The sequence below is a fragment of the Natrix helvetica genome, assembly GCF_964273705.1.
Source record: "Natrix helvetica genome assembly, chromosome: 2".
NCBI classification, from domain to species: Eukaryota; Metazoa; Chordata; class Lepidosauria; order Squamata; family Natricidae; genus Natrix; species Natrix helvetica.
The window spans coordinates 208052884-208071967 of NC_138552.1; the positions used below are offsets into that span (position 1 = coordinate 208052884).

At 44.2% G+C, this 19084-nt stretch overlaps 1 protein-coding gene across 4 annotated transcripts in view; it reads right to left on the bottom strand.

Moving 5' to 3' along the window:
- RGS17 (regulator of G protein signaling 17) overlaps positions 1-19084 on the bottom strand; it is an 86008-nt gene that overhangs the window by 28185 nt on the left and 38739 nt on the right. For 3 of the 4 annotated variants that reach the window (XM_081941390.1, XM_081941387.1, XM_081941388.1), the window contains exon 2: positions 5553-5696. In XM_081941390.1, the coding sequence (XP_081797516.1) occupies positions 5553-5671 (119 nt within the window). In that variant the 5' untranslated portion in view covers positions 5672-5696. The remainder of the gene's footprint in view (positions 1-5552; positions 5697-19084) is intronic. The other variant, XM_081941389.1, reaches the window with a different exon arrangement.

Here is a 19084-nt window from a genome sequence, read left to right on the forward strand (position 1 = left end):
AGCTGAACAGGCCAGAGTTGGAGAGTTAAAACAGATCAGATCAGCCTTTCCCAATCTGGTAAATGTCAACTGGGTGAGCTCTGTACATTTCTATAGATTCATTATTCTTCCAATTTGCCATGTATATGTCATAATAATTATAGCAGCCTTTAGAACTAGACTTTTCATGTTTGGACTTAGTTCGCAGGTCTGTGTTGTATCATTCTCAGTCTGTCGTATCCTTTGGTTTAAAAAAAAATCTTGCATCTCAAACATTAAAGATGAAAGATAACATTACGGGTAGTCCTCAACGTACGACCACAATTGAGCCCAAAATTTATGTTGCTAAGTGAAAAATTTGTTAAGTGAGTTTTGCCCCATTTTATGTCATTCCTTGCCGCATTTGTTAAGCGAATCACTGTTAAATTAGTAACACCATTGTTAAATGAGTCTGGTTTGAATTGTCAGCAATGGTATCTCTACCACAACCTTGAATCTACCCTGCTAATTTTCTAGAGCATGGAACTTCACTTGGAGATTTGTCCCAATCCTAACAAGAATTTGTATAAATGTATACAGTATTAGTGTTGACAAAAAACACATACCCTGGAGCATTAGAAAAGTAAAGAATGATGGTATGTGAGCTCTGAATATTTGCAAGTTTGTATATAGACAGATATATGGTATTTTGGAACCTTGCCAATATAGCTTTTTAAGATCTCCATGCTTCAAAAGTCCCAGTCAAGAATTATTAACATAAATAAATTAAGCCTGCTTTTGAAGAGTAGTGGAAATATAATTTAATTAAGCCATTAGTCCTTGGCAGTTCTTATATCATATATAAAGGGTATACAAAGGTATGCTCGGCTTACAACAGTTTGCTTAGTGACTGTTCAAAGTTACAAAGTGACTTACGACCATTGTAGGTCACATAATCAAAATTCAGATAGCAACAGCACTTAGACTTATATACCGCTTCACAGTGCTTTTTCAGCCCTCTCTAAGCGGTTTACAGAGTCAGCATATTGTCCCCAACAATCTGGGTCCTCATTTTACCCACCTGGGAAGGATGGAAGGCTGAGTCAACCTTGAGCCTTGGGAGATTCGAACTGCCAAATTGCAGGCAGATGGCAGTTAGCAGAAGTAGCCTGCAGTACTGCACTCTAACCACTGTGCCACCGCGGCTCTCAACCAGCTTGGCAACTGGTTCATATTTATTGCGGTTGCAGTGTTCCAGTATCATTTGTAACCTTCTGACAAGCAAAATCAATGGGGAAGCCAGATTCACTGAACAACTGTGTTATTAACTTCACAATTGCAATGATTCACTTAATACCTGTGGCAAGAAAGGTCACACAATCGGGCAATAATAATAATAATAATAATAATAATAATAATAATAATAATAATAATAATAATAATAATAATAATAATAATAATAATAATAATAATAATAATAATAATAATAATAATATATTTATTTCTTAGCCGCACCCTCTCCCGAAGGACTCGGGGCGGCGTACAACAAAACATACGAAATAAATATGTAAACAAAACAAACATAAAGCAAAAACATACACTGAGACATACACAAGGAGGAGGTCGATTGATAAAAACAATTAAAATACAAAATATAAAACCCCTAGAAATTAAATATAATTAAAATACCCGGTTAAAAACCCGTCAGGAGCGATATGGTTAGATCAAAGTTGAGCCAGGCCAGCTGCTTGGAATAGGTGGGCAAAACTCACTTAACAAATGTCTCACTTACCAGCATGAATTTTGGTCTCAATTGTGGTCATAAGTCGAGGACTACCTGTATTCCCAATTTATATTGCAATTTTTTAAAAAATTCACTCGTTGTCATTTAAAGGTGAGCACTTATGCCCCGCCTCACTTTTCAGAACAGCAGAGAAACACTTACTTTGTGTTATCAGAAATCTTGGATAAGTGATATACAATGTGTTGATGTATTGGCGATGGTGCCAGGATCAGGTTTGGCTTTGTGGTGAAATAGATTACGGCTTAATTCACACATTTAGGGAAGCTTCTGAAATGCAGTCAGATAGGAAGTCCAGTTTTCCAGAAAGGCAGTCCGTTGCTGAAAAAGCAACTCTGGGGAGAGACTGCCTAAAACATGTGCATAACAATGATCAGCACAACATTCCCATTTATCATCTGCAAGAAATCTGCCCACTGCATCCAAAGACTTATGAGAGGGAGTCATATTTTGAAAAGCTTTAGGGAATGCTGATCAGAAGTGGGATGGTGCGAGAACAGCCCATGCTATAAACTGGTCATGTCTAGGCAATCACAGAGTATAGCTGCTGCACCAAAGTTCGGCTCTCGTGGCAAAATCTTGTGTTTCAGCTCACACCTGGGATTTCATTAAGAGGAAGGGTGACAGCCTAATCTCCATAGGTTGTACATAGAATCACTGTTCTCTGAATGTGGATGTGGAGAGTGGATTTGATACCTTCTGAATCCGAAGGGGGGGGGGAGGAAATTGTGCAACTTAAATTACCATCCCATCTCACCCCATCTCTGTCTCTTCATTTGTCTCTTTCACATGAAGAACAAGCAAGCAAGAGGGAAGAAACAATCGAATGGAATATTACCGATGTGAAAGTAAACTTTCACTCATAGTAGATTCTTCTTTTTACAGAACTGGTAATTTGAGCTGCAAAGACTATAGAAAGGGAGCAGTGGTGGAATTCAACTGGTGTAACAACCGGTTCACTGAGCACAGTACGTTTGAAAACAACTCTAAAACTTGCCTTCTACTGCAGCCCCAGTGAGAAAAACAGCCGAAGCGCGGCAATCCGCTCTGCCACATCTATCAGCTGGGCTTCAAACAAAGGAAATATAGGACAGACTAGTGCAGGGGCAGGTGGGCAGGGCCAACTGATTACTGGAACTATTGGTTTGCTGAACCGGTCCGAACTGGCTGAATCCCACCCCTGAAGGGAGCCCATAATGTGTTCTAATAGTGAATATATAGATGTATATTCCAAAAGAGTTTTTATTGATGGAAAGCAGAACTCTCACAGATAGTAGAAGAGAAGAGGATGTACATTGGGCTGTTCCCATCTCAAGTCTCTTCTTTGGAGGGTCTGGTTACTGGAAGGCACATGATTGGGGAGCTTCTGAGATCTAGAGGGCACCAGATTGGGGAAGATTGCTATAGTTCCCCATGAGGAAAATATTCCATTCCCATTTAGTCAGAAGAAAGTAGAAGGTTGAACTTGCTGATATTTTGGGATACTTTTGGACCTGATGCCCTCAGTCATGGAGAATGAAACCTATTTACACAGTCTTGCTCTTTCATCTAGGCACATATCCAATCCATGGCTTTGTTTCTTTTATAGCAAAAGTGGAAGAACTAGAAATGATTGGGATTTCCCGCCCCGGTCCCTCCTCCCTCTCTCCCTCTTTCTCAAGTCAGTGTAGATGCCTGGTGACTTTTGGGTGACTGTCTTTGCAGCTTTCTTTCCAAGATTTTTCAGAAGTGGTTTGCCATTGTCTCCTTTTGGAACTGAGAGAGAATGACTGGCCGAAGGTCACCCAGTTAGCTTCATGCCTAAGGAGAGACTAGAATTCACACAATTTCCGGCCTGGTGCCTTAACCATTGCTCCATACCGACTCTCTTTCTCTCATTTTCCAACTTCAGTTTTTACTCCCTTTTCCCTTCTCCGTCAATCCCTTCGCTCCCTCCCTCCCCAACCAAGAGACTTCTAGAGAAGGAACAATTTGCTCCTGCCAGGGCTCTGAGCTGATTTTTGGCAGAGGTCTTTCAAAACTGGGCTGAGAGCTGTAAAATTATGCTGGAAGCTGCAGCTTACCAGTCCCAGTGCTACAGTGCAAAGAAAGTTTGGAAATGGAATTTCAGAGAGAGAGAGAGAGAGAGAGAGAGAGAGAGAGAGAGAGAGGGAGGGAGGGAGGGAGGGAGGGAGGGAGGGAGAGGGAGAGGGGGAGGGGGAGAAAGAGAGAGAGAGAGAGAGGGAGGGAGGCAGGGAGGGAGGGAGGGAGAGGGGGAGAGAGAGAGAGAGAGAGGGAGGGAGGGAGGGAGGGAGGGAGAGAGGGAGAGAGAGAGAGAGAGAGAGAGAGAAGGTTATGTCAGCTGTATGGAACCCCTCAGCAAATGAAGTAGCTGTATAAATTCATACAGCCCTGTTGATGTCGCTGGACTGTTTCACATGCATATAAATCTTGTTACATTAAAGTTTTATATGCTTTAGTGACAGGCACCCTGGATATACTGGAAATATCACATGATTAGCTGAGGTTATTTTAAAAACAGAAAATAAACACTGATTTCAGCCTCAGATTTCCTGAGCTGGTGATTCTTTTAGGAAGAGCTGAGTAGCAACAATTTTCCTGGCCCTATCCCCATTAAAATGATGGCTTTTTGCCAGTTGAAGAATCTTGGTGGAATTTGAATGTTTTCAGATTATAAATACATTCATTAAATTATCAAACAGTAATAAACAGGATGATCCTGCTTATATGTACCTTTCATCCAACATGCACTGGCTTTCTCTCTGTTCCTTCTCATTCCTTTATCCAACCCCACCTGTACCCCCAAAATTGGAATCCTTTCAAAAGTCAGAAAATATAGCATATGATTCTTAAGCTAGATCCAAACTTTCTCCCTTTCTTTGTGAGAACTCAGTGGGAGTTAGGTGAAGGTAAAGGTTCCCCTTTAGAAAGATCAGCGATTCAAATCATTAGCGCCACGTAATGGAGTGAGCTCCCGTTACTTGTCCCAGCTTCTGCTAACCTAGCAGTTTGAAAGCATGTAAAAATGCTCGTATGTGTTAGTCGTTCCCGACCCTATGGGGTGGTGCTCATCTCAGTTTCAAAACTGAAGAGCCAACGCTGTCCAAAGACATCTCCTTGGTCATGTGGCTGGCATGGCTAAATGCCAAAGGCACATGGAACACTGTTTCCTTCCCACCAAAGGTGGTCCCTATTTTTCTACTTGCATTTTTACATGCTTTCAAACTGCTAGGTTAGCAGAAGCTGGGACAAGTAACGGGAGCTCACTCCATTACGCGGCTCTAATGATTTGAATCGCTGATCTTTCTGTTCAACAAGCTCAGCGTCTTGGCCACTGAGCCACCATGTCCCTATTTTATGAAAACATGGCGATATTAAGAAGAGCATAGAAGGAAAATTGATCAAATACCCTAGGTTTTAAGGCACCTTACAAGTTATCTATTTTTTGACACAATAACAATGAATAAAGCCAAGTTATATACCAAGTGTGAAAACACCCAAATGAAGCCTCCTTTTTCAGATATGGAGGTATTCTTGGAGATAGCATTGCTATTATCTGGATTGTCAACTAATCACATTTTTGGAATCACACAAAAGTCACAATCATCAAAAACTCAAGGGAAACATAGACATTTTTCACAACAAATCAGCACCAAATGAGCACTACACTTGTGTAATGTCTTTTATATGCAGAACATCCCTCCCCCCCAACTAGTTTCTGCATCAGGCAACTGATGGTTTGGAGCTGTCATATAACATATGGAAAGGGTACTCAAGAGATGGCATGACATACCATGAACAGCTGCAACAACAGCACCAGCAGAAGCAACACGTGTTGTTGGCCCTTTGGTTTCCAGGAGCTTGAGACACAGCCGATGTTCCTTCATTTTGGGACTGTTGCCTTTTTCTCATCTCAGCTACTTCAGCACCCCTGTGGCTACAAGAATGCAGACATAAGAGAAAAATCAAGGGAATGCAGCTAAAAACATCCCAATAGCTCAGACCCACCTTCAAGCTCAAAACTACAAATGCCATCAACTACAGCAAGGTTTAAGAGACCAGGGGCCAAATTTTATCTCTGTAGTTTTGCTGTCCCTAATTAATAAAGCAGGATTTCCTTTGGCAGAAAAAACGGAGAGAAAATTGCAGGGTAGTAATCATAAAGGACCTCTATTTGCAGGAAATGTTCATGGAACCAAAAGATTTTCCTTTCCCTTCAAATACTTTCATGTCTGTGGGGAATAAGACTTGGCAGCATGTAATCTACCCACTGGACAGTTTTACCTTTCTCCCAATTCAAGTTTTTCCCTTCAGACCAAGAGAGCAAGAATTCAGGTTTAAGGACATTCTCTCCCTCCATGAAATGCTTGGAAGATGCTTCCTCCCTTCACCAAAATAATTACTTTGTGTGGCTATTGGGATTGGATGGAGAAGCAAAAGGGTGACATGATCAACTTCTTTGCCTGCCCAGATGTTTTGGAAGAGCAGAGCTGGGATAGGCAAGGTGGTCCTCCACAGAGATCTTGGACTTCAACTCTAATCAGCTAATCCGATGGCAATTAGTTGTGAGAACAAGAAAAGCCCACTGCCTATTGTTGGCCCAGAGGCAGTGAGATTATTAGGCTTTGAGATTCAGACTGCAGAATTTAACTAAAATCCTTCACAGGTCCTTTCTTATTATTCAATATTCATTTAGCTCCAGGAGTTCTTTTTCTTATTCATAATCTCTGAATTGCATCTCACAGTTTATGTAACACTAGGTGATATTTAAGACAAAGTGATAAAACTGTTGTAGCATTTTGCATTTTCTGTTTAGAAAAAGAATGTTACTGGAGATACCCAGATGTAGGCATTGTTTACATGAAACGTGACAATGAGCAACAGAAAAGTATATCTAATATCTAGGTACTATAGCAGATAATAGTGTTGTACAAGTCAGCTTTATAACATACAAAATGAGTTGTATGCTACCATCTAGGACAAGGGTGTCAAACTCACATTGGTGCCACATGATGTATCGGGACTTTTTCCCCCTTTGCTAAACTGGGCGTGGGCATGGCCAGTACATGACACATCTGGCCCACGGGCTGAGAGTTTGACAGCCCTGATCTAGGAACTCTATTCTGCCGAATCCTTGGCTATGTCACCGTTACTATTATTACAGGCAGAATATGATCTTTGTTCAGATTCTAGTGGTCCATACATGTGGCAGATAAAGATGCATAGGTCTATATAATGAAGGTAACATTGTTTAATGCTGAGTATATCAGATGCCTCCCTCATTGCCAAATTATGGGAGCAAGATTCTGCAATCTGAAAGCAAAAATTCTGCATTTTTTAATCCTTTAGAGATATCCATAATAGTTAAACTGGGTTAAAACCAATTAAGTGTTCTCTTAATTGGTTTCAGCAGGAATCTGTCAATAACCATATTCAGTATATCATGTTATGTTTTTCCTTTCTTTCTGTCTGGTCCTAAATATGACTTCAATATTTAAAGAAACGGGAAGACCATATTTAGAAGATCCAATATATTACTTGCTGTCTGGAGCCTAAGCAAATTTATCAATGATTTTAAAAACCCATCAAGGATAGATGGATGAATAGATTAAACAATTTCCTATAGTTCGTATCCATGTGTACTTATGCCCCAAAATATATCCTACTGATTTCAATAGTCTAACTCTTTATATGACTTCTACTTTAGATACATAGGTTCCAAAAAAAACAATACAAAACAATACAATACTAAGGTATAGAATAGATTGAGTGTTTATGGACAACATATTGATAGTGAAACAACCAAGTATTTCTATTTGGAGAGGAGGAGGAGCTTCCGGCAATGGCGGTCGCCTCTTGAGCTCCGGGAGACGCCATAGAGCTCCAACGGGGCAATGGGTGCTGTTCCCGGCCCTCATGCCACCGGAGGGCCGAGAGTCGGATTCATCGACCACCCAGGCTGGTTTCGGACGCATTTTGGTCCGCCAGGGTGGTCGCGGTGACCGAGGGGAGGTCACAGAAGATCGACGCAAGGCAGGAAGAGGCTGGGGAGTGCGAGCAGGAGAGGAATGGCGGCGACGTTACAGCGTTCAGCGTTTGGTGTGCGCGCCGGCGGAGGAGACAAGCGGAGTGACAGAGCGGACGGCAGAGAGGCGAGGCAGCCGATTGGGAAAGGCTGAAAGAAGATCTGCTCGCAAAATGCCTTGCCTTGCCTCTGCCAAGGGCCTTGCCTTGCCAGGGCTTTTCGCTGAGGCTTTTATCATCCTCTGGCGGCTCCCGGTGACTCCTGGAGGCCGGCGCTGTTGGGAAGACACCGGAAGACCAACGCTTGGAACATTGGAACGCTGGGTGAGCACTGGGTGAGAGCCTGGACTACTGGATCCTTTAGGTGGGAGCCAGGACAGAGTGGGAGAGGATGGTGGTTATGGTGGTTGAGGGGGCCTGGATCATCTGAGGCCTCTGGAAGATCTGGCCTAGGGCCATGGACCGGGCCTATGACCATGGAGAGGCTGGAAGGCTGCCTAGGAGTATGGTTATTTGGAGCCAAGACTGCCCCCCCCACCCACCAAGGACCCTGAATCTCTGTTCCTGAGGTTATCCCCACCTAGGACCACCTAAGACCATGGAGGGTTATCACCAACTTTACAGCTGGGGCTATCACCCATTTTTTCTACCATTTCTACCATCATCGCCACATCCGTCCAATCTTATCATCTAGACATCTACTCTCCCCCCCACTCATTACTGAAGAATTATCCAGGACAATGCCTCTTACCCCCCACATTGACATTGACTTATGGGACTAATGCCTTCTACCTCCCCCCCCCATACTGACTTTTTTACCATCTACAGCACCTTAGCCCCTACTGGAATTTTGTCGATAATAACTTATTTGAGGTTAGACTTGCTCCGCCTGCGGGAGGCCCCTCTCTCGCAGGCTTGGCCCTTGGCTCTTTCAAGGGCCCGCCTCGAGGACGGGTTCGTGGACCCCGAGAGGTGCAGGAACCGGAAGCTAAGGGGATTTTTAGTAAAATGTTTTTTATCTTTTTTAGGGGGTTCCAGGGTGGGGGGGAGGGCTAATCAGACCGGGAGGAGAGCCAGCGCCGGACAGACAGGTGAGTCCAGGAAGGACGGGGATGCGGTGGAGGGGGGGAATATAAAGGTCACTAAAGCAGAGGGTTGTTCTATTACAACGGTCGCGGGGAGGAGGGGATGCGAGGACAGGATAAGATCCCAAGGTCGGTTGGGAGACCGTGGCTGCTGGTTACGCCCGGTCGCTTGTACCAACCCCTGCAGTCTAGGTGGACAGGTGCTACAGAGCCAGGGCCTGCGGCTGATGCTTTGCAATGCAAGGTCTGTCACCAACAAGGCCCCCCTCATTAATGAGTTGATCTCAGAGGGGGAGCTAGACCTTGCAGGGATAACGGAGACCTGGCTGGGCCACGAGGGTGGTTTACCCCTCGTGGAAATGTGCCCACCGGGTTTCCGTGCATTCCATGAGCCTCGGGCCCTGGGTAAGGGTGGTGGGGTGGCGGTGGTTATGCGGGAATGTTTAGAGCCGAGGGAGTTCACTGTCCCTCAGATACCCGGGTGTGAGTCCCTTGGTGTGAACTGGGGCCCAGGGAGGCAGTGGGGCTTGCTGATTGTATACTTGGCTCCTCGCTATGCATCAGCAGCCCTGCCCGAGCTCCTCGAGCTAATCTCAGCGACGGCAGTTGAGACTCCCAGACTTTTGGTCATGGGGGACTTCAACTTGCCGTCAACGGGAGCGGCTTCCGAGGTGGCTCGGGAGTTCATGGCTTCCATGACGGCCATGGACCTGACCCAATTAGTGCAGGGCCCCACTCACGAAGGGGGCCACACACTGGACCTCATTTTTGTATCTGAACAGTGGACGAGTGATCTGGGAATAGGGGATCTAGTCATCACGCCCCTGTCATGGTCAGACCACTCATCCCTCCAGCTGGACTTCCCTGGCGCTATCCCCCACCGTGAGGAGGCGGAACCAGACTCTATAAACTGGTACCGCCCCAGGCACCTGATGGAATCTGATAGATTCCAGACGGAGCTTGGGCCAATACCTGTAGCCTTGTCCCGCTCCCGCTCCGAGGACCTAGTGACTGCCTGGAATAGGGCGACGACTGGGGCCTTGGACCGGGTTGCGCCTTTGCGACCTCTCCTGCGGCATCGACCCACCCGGGCTCCTTGGTTTACTGAGGAGCTTAGGGTGATGAAGCGCCACAGGAGACGTCTAGAGAGCAGGTGGAGGTCCTCACGCTCCGAATCTGACCGAACACAGGTAAGAGCCTATTTGCGGACTTACCTTGTGGCAATAAGAGCGGCCAAACATAGACATTGTGCTGCTCTTATTGCGTCCGCGGATAACCACCCTGCCGCCCTGTTTAGGGTGACCCGCTCCCTTTTATCACAGGGGGCGCGGGAGACACCCTTACAGGGTAGAGCAGAGGAGTTTGGGGAATATCTTCAGGACAAAATCGATCAGATCCGGAGCGGGTGGACCTCCGTCAGTGGTCCAGACGAGCCGCCAACAGCGAGTCTTGAGAGACCATTCTGGGAGGAGTTTGACTCTGTTGCCCCCGAGGATTTGGACAGGTTGCGTGGACGGCTGCGACCCACCACATGTTTAACGGACCCGTGCCCCTCCTGGCTGGTACTGGCAGCCTGGGAGGTGACACGAGGCTGGCTCCTGGGCCTGGTGAACGCCTCATTGGGTGAGGGATACTTACCAACCGCCTTGAAAGAGGCGGTGGTGAGACCCTTGCTCAAGAGACCTTCGCTCGACCCAATGGAGCTAGCTAATTATCGTCCAGTCTCCAACCTCCCCTTCTTGGCGAAGGTTGTTGAGAATGTGGTGGCGCAGCAATTTCCACGACACCTAGACGAATCTGACTATCTAGACCCACGCCAGTCCGGCTTCCGACCCGGGCACAGCACTGAGACAGCCTTGGTCGCGTTGGTTGATGATCTCTGGAGGGCCAGAGATAGGGGTTGTTCCTCTATCCTGGTCCTATTAGACCTCTCGGCGGCTTTTGATACCATCGACCATGGTATCCTATTGCGCCGGTTGGAGGGGATGGGAGTCGGAGGCACCGTTTTGCGGTGGTTCGGCTCCTACCTCTCCGACCGGAAGCAATGTGTGTTGACAGGGGGGCAGAGGTCGTCCCTGAGGTCACTCACTTGTGGGGTGCCACAGGGGTCGGTCCTCTCGCCTCTCCTGTTCAACGCATATGTGAAGCCGCTGGGTGAGATCATCCGTGGTTTTGGGGTTGAGTACCATCTTTACGCTGATGATACTCAGCTGTACATTTCAACCCCAAACCACCCCAACGAGGCTGTCGAAGTGATGTCCCGGTGTTTGGAAGCCGTCGGGGTCTGGATGGGGGACAACAGACTCAAACTCAACCCCTCCAAGACCGAGTGGCTGTGGGTACCGGCACCTCGGTTCAGCCAGCTGACTCCATCGCTGGCCATAGGGGGCGAACAACTGTCCCCCGTGGAGCGGGCGCGCAATTTGGGCGTCCTCCTCGATGCCCGGCTGTCAATGGAGGACCATGTGGCAGCCGTGGCAAGGGGGGCGTTCCACCAGGTCCGCCTGGTGCGCCAATTGCGCCCCCTACTGGACCGGAGTGCCCTGCGCACGGTCACTCATGTGCTGGTGACGTCTCACCTGGACTACTGCAATGCCCTCTACATGGGGCTTCCCTTGGGACGCATCCGGAGACTGCAGCTAGTTCAGAACGCAGCCGCGCGGGTTATCATGGGAAGTACACGTTACTCCCACGTAAAACCTCTCCTGCGCGAGCTGCACTGGCTACCTGTGGCCTTTCGTGTGCGTTTCAAGGTATTGATCACCATCTTTAAAGCGCTCCATGGCATAGGACCTAGTTATCTGCAGGATCGCATCCTACCACACACGTCCCTGCGACCTATCTGCTCACACAGGGAGGGGCTCCTCCTGGTGCCGTCTGCTAGGCAATGCCAGCGGGCGACACCTAGGAGTAGATACTTCTCTGTGATGGGCCCAACCCTCTGGAATGACCTCCCCCCAGACATTCGAACTACCACCGACCTCCGTTCCTTCCGGCAAAAGTTAAAGACTCACCTATTTCAATCAGCTGGCCTGGCACTTTCTTAATTTTACCTCCCGGGGATTTATTTTATTTTAATTGGGTTTGGGGTTTTAATTGGGATGTTTTTAGGATTAGAATATATTTATTTCTTAGTACAGCCTATCTCCCCCTCCAAATGTATCTTAAATGTATTTTATTATTATGACTGATTTTATTTGTATTGACTGTACACCGCCCCGAGTCCCTTTCTGGGAGAGGGGCGGTCTAAAAATCTAAGAAATAAAATAAATAATAAATAAATTTCTCAGAGAAGCACAACTGCACATATCTTTTATTCCAGCAATGTCCTCTATTAGTTGCCACTAATATTGTCATTGTCATTTCTACTTAGAGAAGCAATCAATCAGCTGAGGCACTGATGGACACCATTAAGCAGAAGCAAGTTAGAGAAATGTTATTATTAATTTTCATTCATAGGCCAATATTGTTCTGTGGTCCTTTATAATTAAACAGCAAGCTGCCCTACGAAGCATAGTTCACTATAAACTGCATAGATGCTGCACAGACGCCTCCTGCCATATTTAGGAATAATTAATTTCCACATACTGCATTCTGCCCATAAAAGTAATTAGCAAGGAACGATCCCTGTGGCCTTGAAACAATGACATGAAATGGAATCTTGACAGATATAAGACTGCCATCAGCACTGTTAACCTATGTATTCACACATGCTCCACCCTCCTCATTAACACTCACAATTCTATGACTAAGCAAAGTGTAAAGACCGTAGCCAGGGCCAGTTCTACAATTAGAGAGAGTGTGGCAATTGTCTCAGATAGGAGTTGCTGAGAAGCCATAAACCCTTTCTCATCGAAGACAAAATTGTGCATGCCAGAAAATCCCTCTTGTTCATTCCATTACACAAATCAGTTGTTGTCTCCGGGGGGCAAGGGAAGATGCTTTTTATTGCTAAGGCTGAATTAGAATTAGACCCCAATCCTGCTGACTTCTCTGTCTCAAGCAGAAAAAATATATTGAGATGATCATGCTTTTGGCTGAGAAAATCTGGTTCCAGTGTATTATTGATTTAATTCTTTATTAAATCTGAAAACAGGACAATAGCCAACAGGTAAAATGGAAAACAAGGCACTTTAGAATGGATATTAGGATGTATTTCCCAACACAGCAGATAAGAACTGTGGCTTATCTCTCTGAAGATTTAAAAACTTATTTAGTAGATTCCTCAATCGATCAGGCATTGGACTAAATAGCAATAGGCTTATATATCACTTCATAATGCTTTACAGCCACCTCTAAGCAGTTTACAGTCAGCATATTGTCCCCAATAATCTGGATTCTCATTTTACTGACCTCAGAAGGATGGAAAGCTGAGTTAACCTTGAGACAGTTAGAATCAAACTCTGGCAGTGAGCAGTGAGTTAGCTTGCAATACTGATTTCTAACCACTGTGCCACCATTAAGGCTCTTGCATGCCCCACCTTTTCATAAATTATATGATTCTATGACTGTCTGCATCGGGATAGGCAATCTACTTCAGGTGATTTGAATTACAACTCTTGTAAATTCCAATAGTCAGGAACTATGCAAGTGGCATCTAAAACATCCTGGTCTATGTGCTTCCATAGACAGCCAGTTCCCATAATTCCTTTTGCAGAAAACTATGATATTACCCGACCTGTATTTTGATTATAGCATCATCATACCAGAAACAGCATCAACTACCGCATGCAAACAGAAAAAAAAAATTATGAATAAAGGGGAAAAACCTGGAGAAAATTCAACTTGAATATTGATTTGCTTTGAAAAATAAATCTGATTTGATTCAGGTGTTCATACCAAATCATCAGTTTCGGTTAATTTAATTAAGATTTCCAAACTAATCTAGAAAAAGCCATTTTTTTTGTTTTTTTTAAAGAATTTTATTGGTTTTTAAACATTTATAGGGAAGGGTAGGTGGATATACAAAAATTTTTGGCAGCTACATCATGCTGAAAGTAGAAATCTCTCCAAATCTCACAACTTTTACAGAAAGAAAAAAAAGGTAAAAGATAAGCAGAAACAGCATCTTGTTATACATTGTATCAACCATATGTTCAATCATCTATTTTCCCACTTTCTAATATATCAACAATTACAATGATATTTCAAATACATTTATTTTTGTGACCTGAGTCTTTTCAATATTGCTCCCTCCCCCCTGTCCTCTGGCGGAGCCACAGCCCCTCCCTCCCTCAGATCTTGTGTATTATCACCTTTTTCACTACCTCTTATGGTTTCGTCCTTTAGGAGGGTGCTGTGTTTTTTCATGAAGGCCTCTGCCTCCACAACTGTATTGATTCTAATTCTGTTTCCTTCCCAGAAGATCACCAGTCCTTCTGGCAATAACCATCTAAACCAAACTCCTTTGTTATATAATTCCTTTGATAAGGAGGAATACTTCCTCCTCTTTTCTCTTTTTTTCCCGGAATTTGCTTAAGAATGGGTATTTCTTTATCTTTATATTTTAATGGTCCGCCCCTTTGGGCTCCCAAAACCTCATCCCTCATGGTCTTCCTAAGAAATTTAACGTGGACTTCCCTTGGAACATTATGTGTTCTGGCATATTCTGAATTGATTCTATAAACCAGGTCCATATCCCACCACAACTGTTCTTTATCTCTCTTAATATATTCTGCTAAGATTGTACACATAGTATCCTTAAGATCTTCATCTTCTGTCTCGGGTAGGTTCTGGAATCTGAGAAAAAGGGACATTCTTTCAAGTTCCATCTTTACCATGAAATTTTCCAATTCTCTATTCCCCTTCTGAGTTGCCTTCACCTCCTCTCTCAGCCCAACCACGCCCTCCTCCAGCACACCAACCCACTGTTTATTTTCTGTTGTTTGCTGCTGTACATCTCTGAGGTGTTCTTTAAAATCTGTCACCTCTTTTTTCAGTTCTTCTTGTCCCTTCATAAGAGCCTGGAACATTTGTGTAACAGATAAGTCCTTTGAACTCTCTCCAGTCCCTTCTTGTTGTAAGAATGATGAAATTTTTGTCTGTTGGGTCATTGGGCTGGATGTAGAGGAAGTGGGCGCAGAGGCTGCCTTACCAGGAGGTGGTTTTCTGGGCCCCATTTGTTAAGTTCAGAGATAAGTGTAAGTCTTATACAAAAGAAATGGCATCTGTGGAGTGCACAGCTGGGTGATGCCGAGAAGGCAGACAAGGCCAGAAGTGAATGTTAATCCTTAGTCACAGTTCCAAGCCAAAAGAAGAAAATCAAATAATCCAAATCCAGAAAGACCACAAAACAGGGGGAGGGGCTCCAGGAGACCTTCGGGAGGTAATAATAATATAAAACCAGAAATATATTCAAAGGTAGTTTCAAAAGGCTAGTTTCATTTATAAGAATGAAGAAGAAGACGGAAGTGGGCCACCTTGGCTCCCCCTTTCACAGGGAACCAGGGAGCAAAGCATCCAAAGTTTCCATAAGGCTTTTAAAACAACTCAGGAATCACTTCTTGCAATTGTGATGTGAATCTTTCTCACATAGTTAGTACAAGTGGGTAATTCAACATTTTACTCTCTCACTCCATTCCGAGATCGAGAGATAGTCCAAATGCCGCTTTACCCGAGAAGGGTGAAAAAAAAACCCCTCCAAACTTGCAACTTCAAATAGATTGAATCCACAACTTGCAAAAAGCTGTTGCTCATCAATTAAATGGTGTTAAAAGAAATTGGAGCAAACTTCTCACCTCTGGCACTTCTACTGCAACTTCTAATTGATTATTTCCTTCTGGAATCCATTCGGCGAAGGCGCAGGCAGCCGACAGCTGTGCTATGCACCCCCCTTCGCTCCCCGGCTTCTGAGGCGAGGCTGGAAACCCCCCGACGGCTGCCACCGCTTCCAGGGGCTCCAGCAAGCCACCCTATGGCAGGTGGTTCCTCCAAGACCTCCTGTGCTCCTAAAAGGAGCCCACCGGAGAGATGAGCAGCGGACGGCAATGTCCGTCGCCTTCGGGGACCAGAAGTGATCGGCCAAAAAAGCCATTGTTGTTGTACATACAAAATTATCTGAATTGATTCTAAAGAATCTTACTTGATGATTCAGATCAACTATCCTATTGAATTTGGAAAGCTGGTTTGATTTGAAAATTTGATTGGACCTTTGACTTGAATATCTAAACTAATCTACACTAGTACAGCCTTAGAATTTATCTTCCATTCAACCCTTATTACATTCATTTCCCAAAAGAAGTCAAAGACTGGTAGTGCAGTGTTATTTTAACTCCAGATTAATCCCAGATTAATTCAGATCAGTGGTTCTCAACCTGTGGGTTGGGACCCCTTTGGGGGTTGAACGACCCTTTCACAGGGGTTGCCTAAGACCATCAGAAAACACATATTTTCACATATTTACTTGTGTGTCAATCATTTGGAGCCTTAGGTAATAAGAAGAGAAACAATGCTATCATCTGTCCCAGCCTTAGTCTGAAATTAGGATCGTTGTTAGAAAGGATCACTAAATACTACAAAACAAAAAAAGCCTCTTATTAGTCTCTATAAATATCCGTTAAAACAATTTGATATGCAAATAGGAATATGAGATATCTCTTTTAACTAATACATGAAAACCTTTAACCTTAGTGCCAAAAATTTCAACAGTTCTCAAAGTATGGCTTATTTGAACAACTTCATTAAAATGTGGTTTTGTAATGTCCTAAAGTTATTAAGTTCTGGGAAAATATATATCTTGACATACAATAATGTTGGACAGACAAATGTATGGCCCAGTTAATTAATGGACTGAAGGGCTGATGACATTTATGACATTTGAATGAGTGGTCTCTAAATGTTGATTATATATGGACCATTGTAATGAAATATTGTCATCCTTTATTGAAACATCTATGTAAAACTGCATGTATGTTTCAAAAGCCCTCATATATAATGTTTCAACTATTTCTTTCCTAAGCTTCACTTTAATTTACTGAATTTTCTAAAATCATCTAAATTTTGGCTGTTCTACTACTCAGTGCCTTTGATTAATGAGCATCTTTTACTCTATAATTTATGTACATCCAATGGCATATTAGAATAAAAATGGCACATCATTATCATTAGTTATGAACTCTCTAACTTAAATTAATTGACATATTCAAGTGTACATTTATTTGCTGCTTTTTCTCATTTGGAAAATAATTTAAACATTGAGATGAATGCTGCAAATCAGAAGTGACTATTATTTCCTCATCCTTTGAACTAATGTATGTGAAGGAGAGTAGGATTTGTATAATTGTTCACAGACTGAAGTTCTAAGATCTTTTCAGTACAAAGTTTTTGGAAAACAATATATCAAAAGAAAGCATCGTAGATGGCTCCAAGCAAGTTACATGCTTGTCACTGTGATTGATCTCAGCTTACTTTTAACACTATTACAAAAGAAATATGCTACCCAGATGTCATACTGTACCAAACTGGAATAACTACAGCAAACAGGTTTTCTTTAATTAGAAATAAGACTTACTTTGACAGCCATGACACAAGAAAGCCAAGCTGATATCTGCTCTCCTTAGTTTCCCCACTTCAAAAATTAACCCGTTTTAGAAATTGAACAGAATGAATGCCTATACACACATTGATACTTATTTCAAAATAATAATTAACCATTTACTTATAGTGTGCATGTATCACAGGGGGGTTGCTCCCAGTTCGGACCGGTTCGGGTGAACCGGTAGTTGTAATTGGGCCTGGGTCACTGAACCAGTAGTGATGGCTGGTTGGCCACGCCCCTGAACTGGCCCGCTCGGACGTTCATCCTGCCTTGCCTTCACCACATGCATCCACAGAATTGCCTCCTCCTGCCTATACACAGGTAAGCATTCACACTAGCCTAACCCCCCCTCCCCACCAGTCAGCATCTCCCAAAGCTACCAGCGTTGCAACCCCCCCACCGGACCTTCAAGTGGTGGGTGGGGCGACAGGGGTGAGCTCTCAGCACTTTTTCCATTGACAAGAAACATGCTGAGGGGGATTCTTGCTCACCTTTCACCAGCTGCCTGGAGTGCCAAGCAGTGGGGCACGGCCGGCAGTGAGTTCCAAGCGGTGGATTTGCAAACAAGGTGCAAAGCGGCTCTCAAAGAGAATGAAGTGGGTGTGGTGCACCCAGAGCCGCCAGTTCTTTGCAACAGCTGAGGATGGAAGAGGTGCCTCTTCCATTGCTGGCTGTTGCAAAGAAGCGGTGGCTCTGGTATGCCATGCCCGCTTTGTTCTCCGGCCCCTCTCCTTCCTTTGCTCAGCTGCTACCCCTGGGGTGGCACCAGGGCAAGTGCGAGGTGCTTGGGTGTAGGGGGGGCACAGACCATTCAGTGTTGGGGTAGAAGCAGGGGTCCTACTGCAGCTGGTGGGGGGCACTGCTAAAAATCAGCACCCAGGGATTCTCTGCCTGGCATGCGCTGGACCGACTGACTGTGTCACCTTCTCACCCCTGGGAGCTATGACAAGGATATTAATTATCTCAGAGATTTTCCAATTAGTCTCAACGGGAAATCAACATATTTGAGGTGTTTTCAGCTGAACCAAAGGCAGGCTTCAAATCTGAAATGAGGAAATTAGCTCCAAAAGCAGCTAGGGCTATCAGAATTCAGCATCTTAAAATCAACATTTAGACTCAGTGATTTATATTCATCAAAAGACACAGGGCCGAAAGATTTTTCAAGTCAAGAAAACATAGTAAGATAAATACACAGTAAATAGCCCCAAAGGGCATTGTGAGTCAAAGTTATACAGTAGAAGCAAGTATAAGCAAGAAGTCCCAGGTTTGTTTCAGATACCATCAACTTGGTATATGATTGCTAGGATTGTGTCCTTACTAGAGCTCAGTGCTAAGCTTCCATCTTCCTTTCACATCTAGACCCTTGAATGATTCTAGAAATTACAGTATGTCTTTTACAATTATTTCCAATTTTTGGCAAATGCTTGAAGATGTTTCTTTTCTGAACAGTGTACTAGAATTTCCTAAAACTTTTGGGTATTTTTTCAGACCTAAGCAGAAGCCTGTTGAAGACTAACATAAAGAATAAGAATAATTGTAGAGTCAGAGGAAGTCAGTTTGACCTACTGGTTAAAGTGCTGGATTAGAACCTGGAAGATTTTGAAGTTTAGTTCTGCCTTTGGTATAACAGCCAGCTGGGTGACTATGTGTCAGTCTCTCTCTAAGTCCTAAGAAAATACT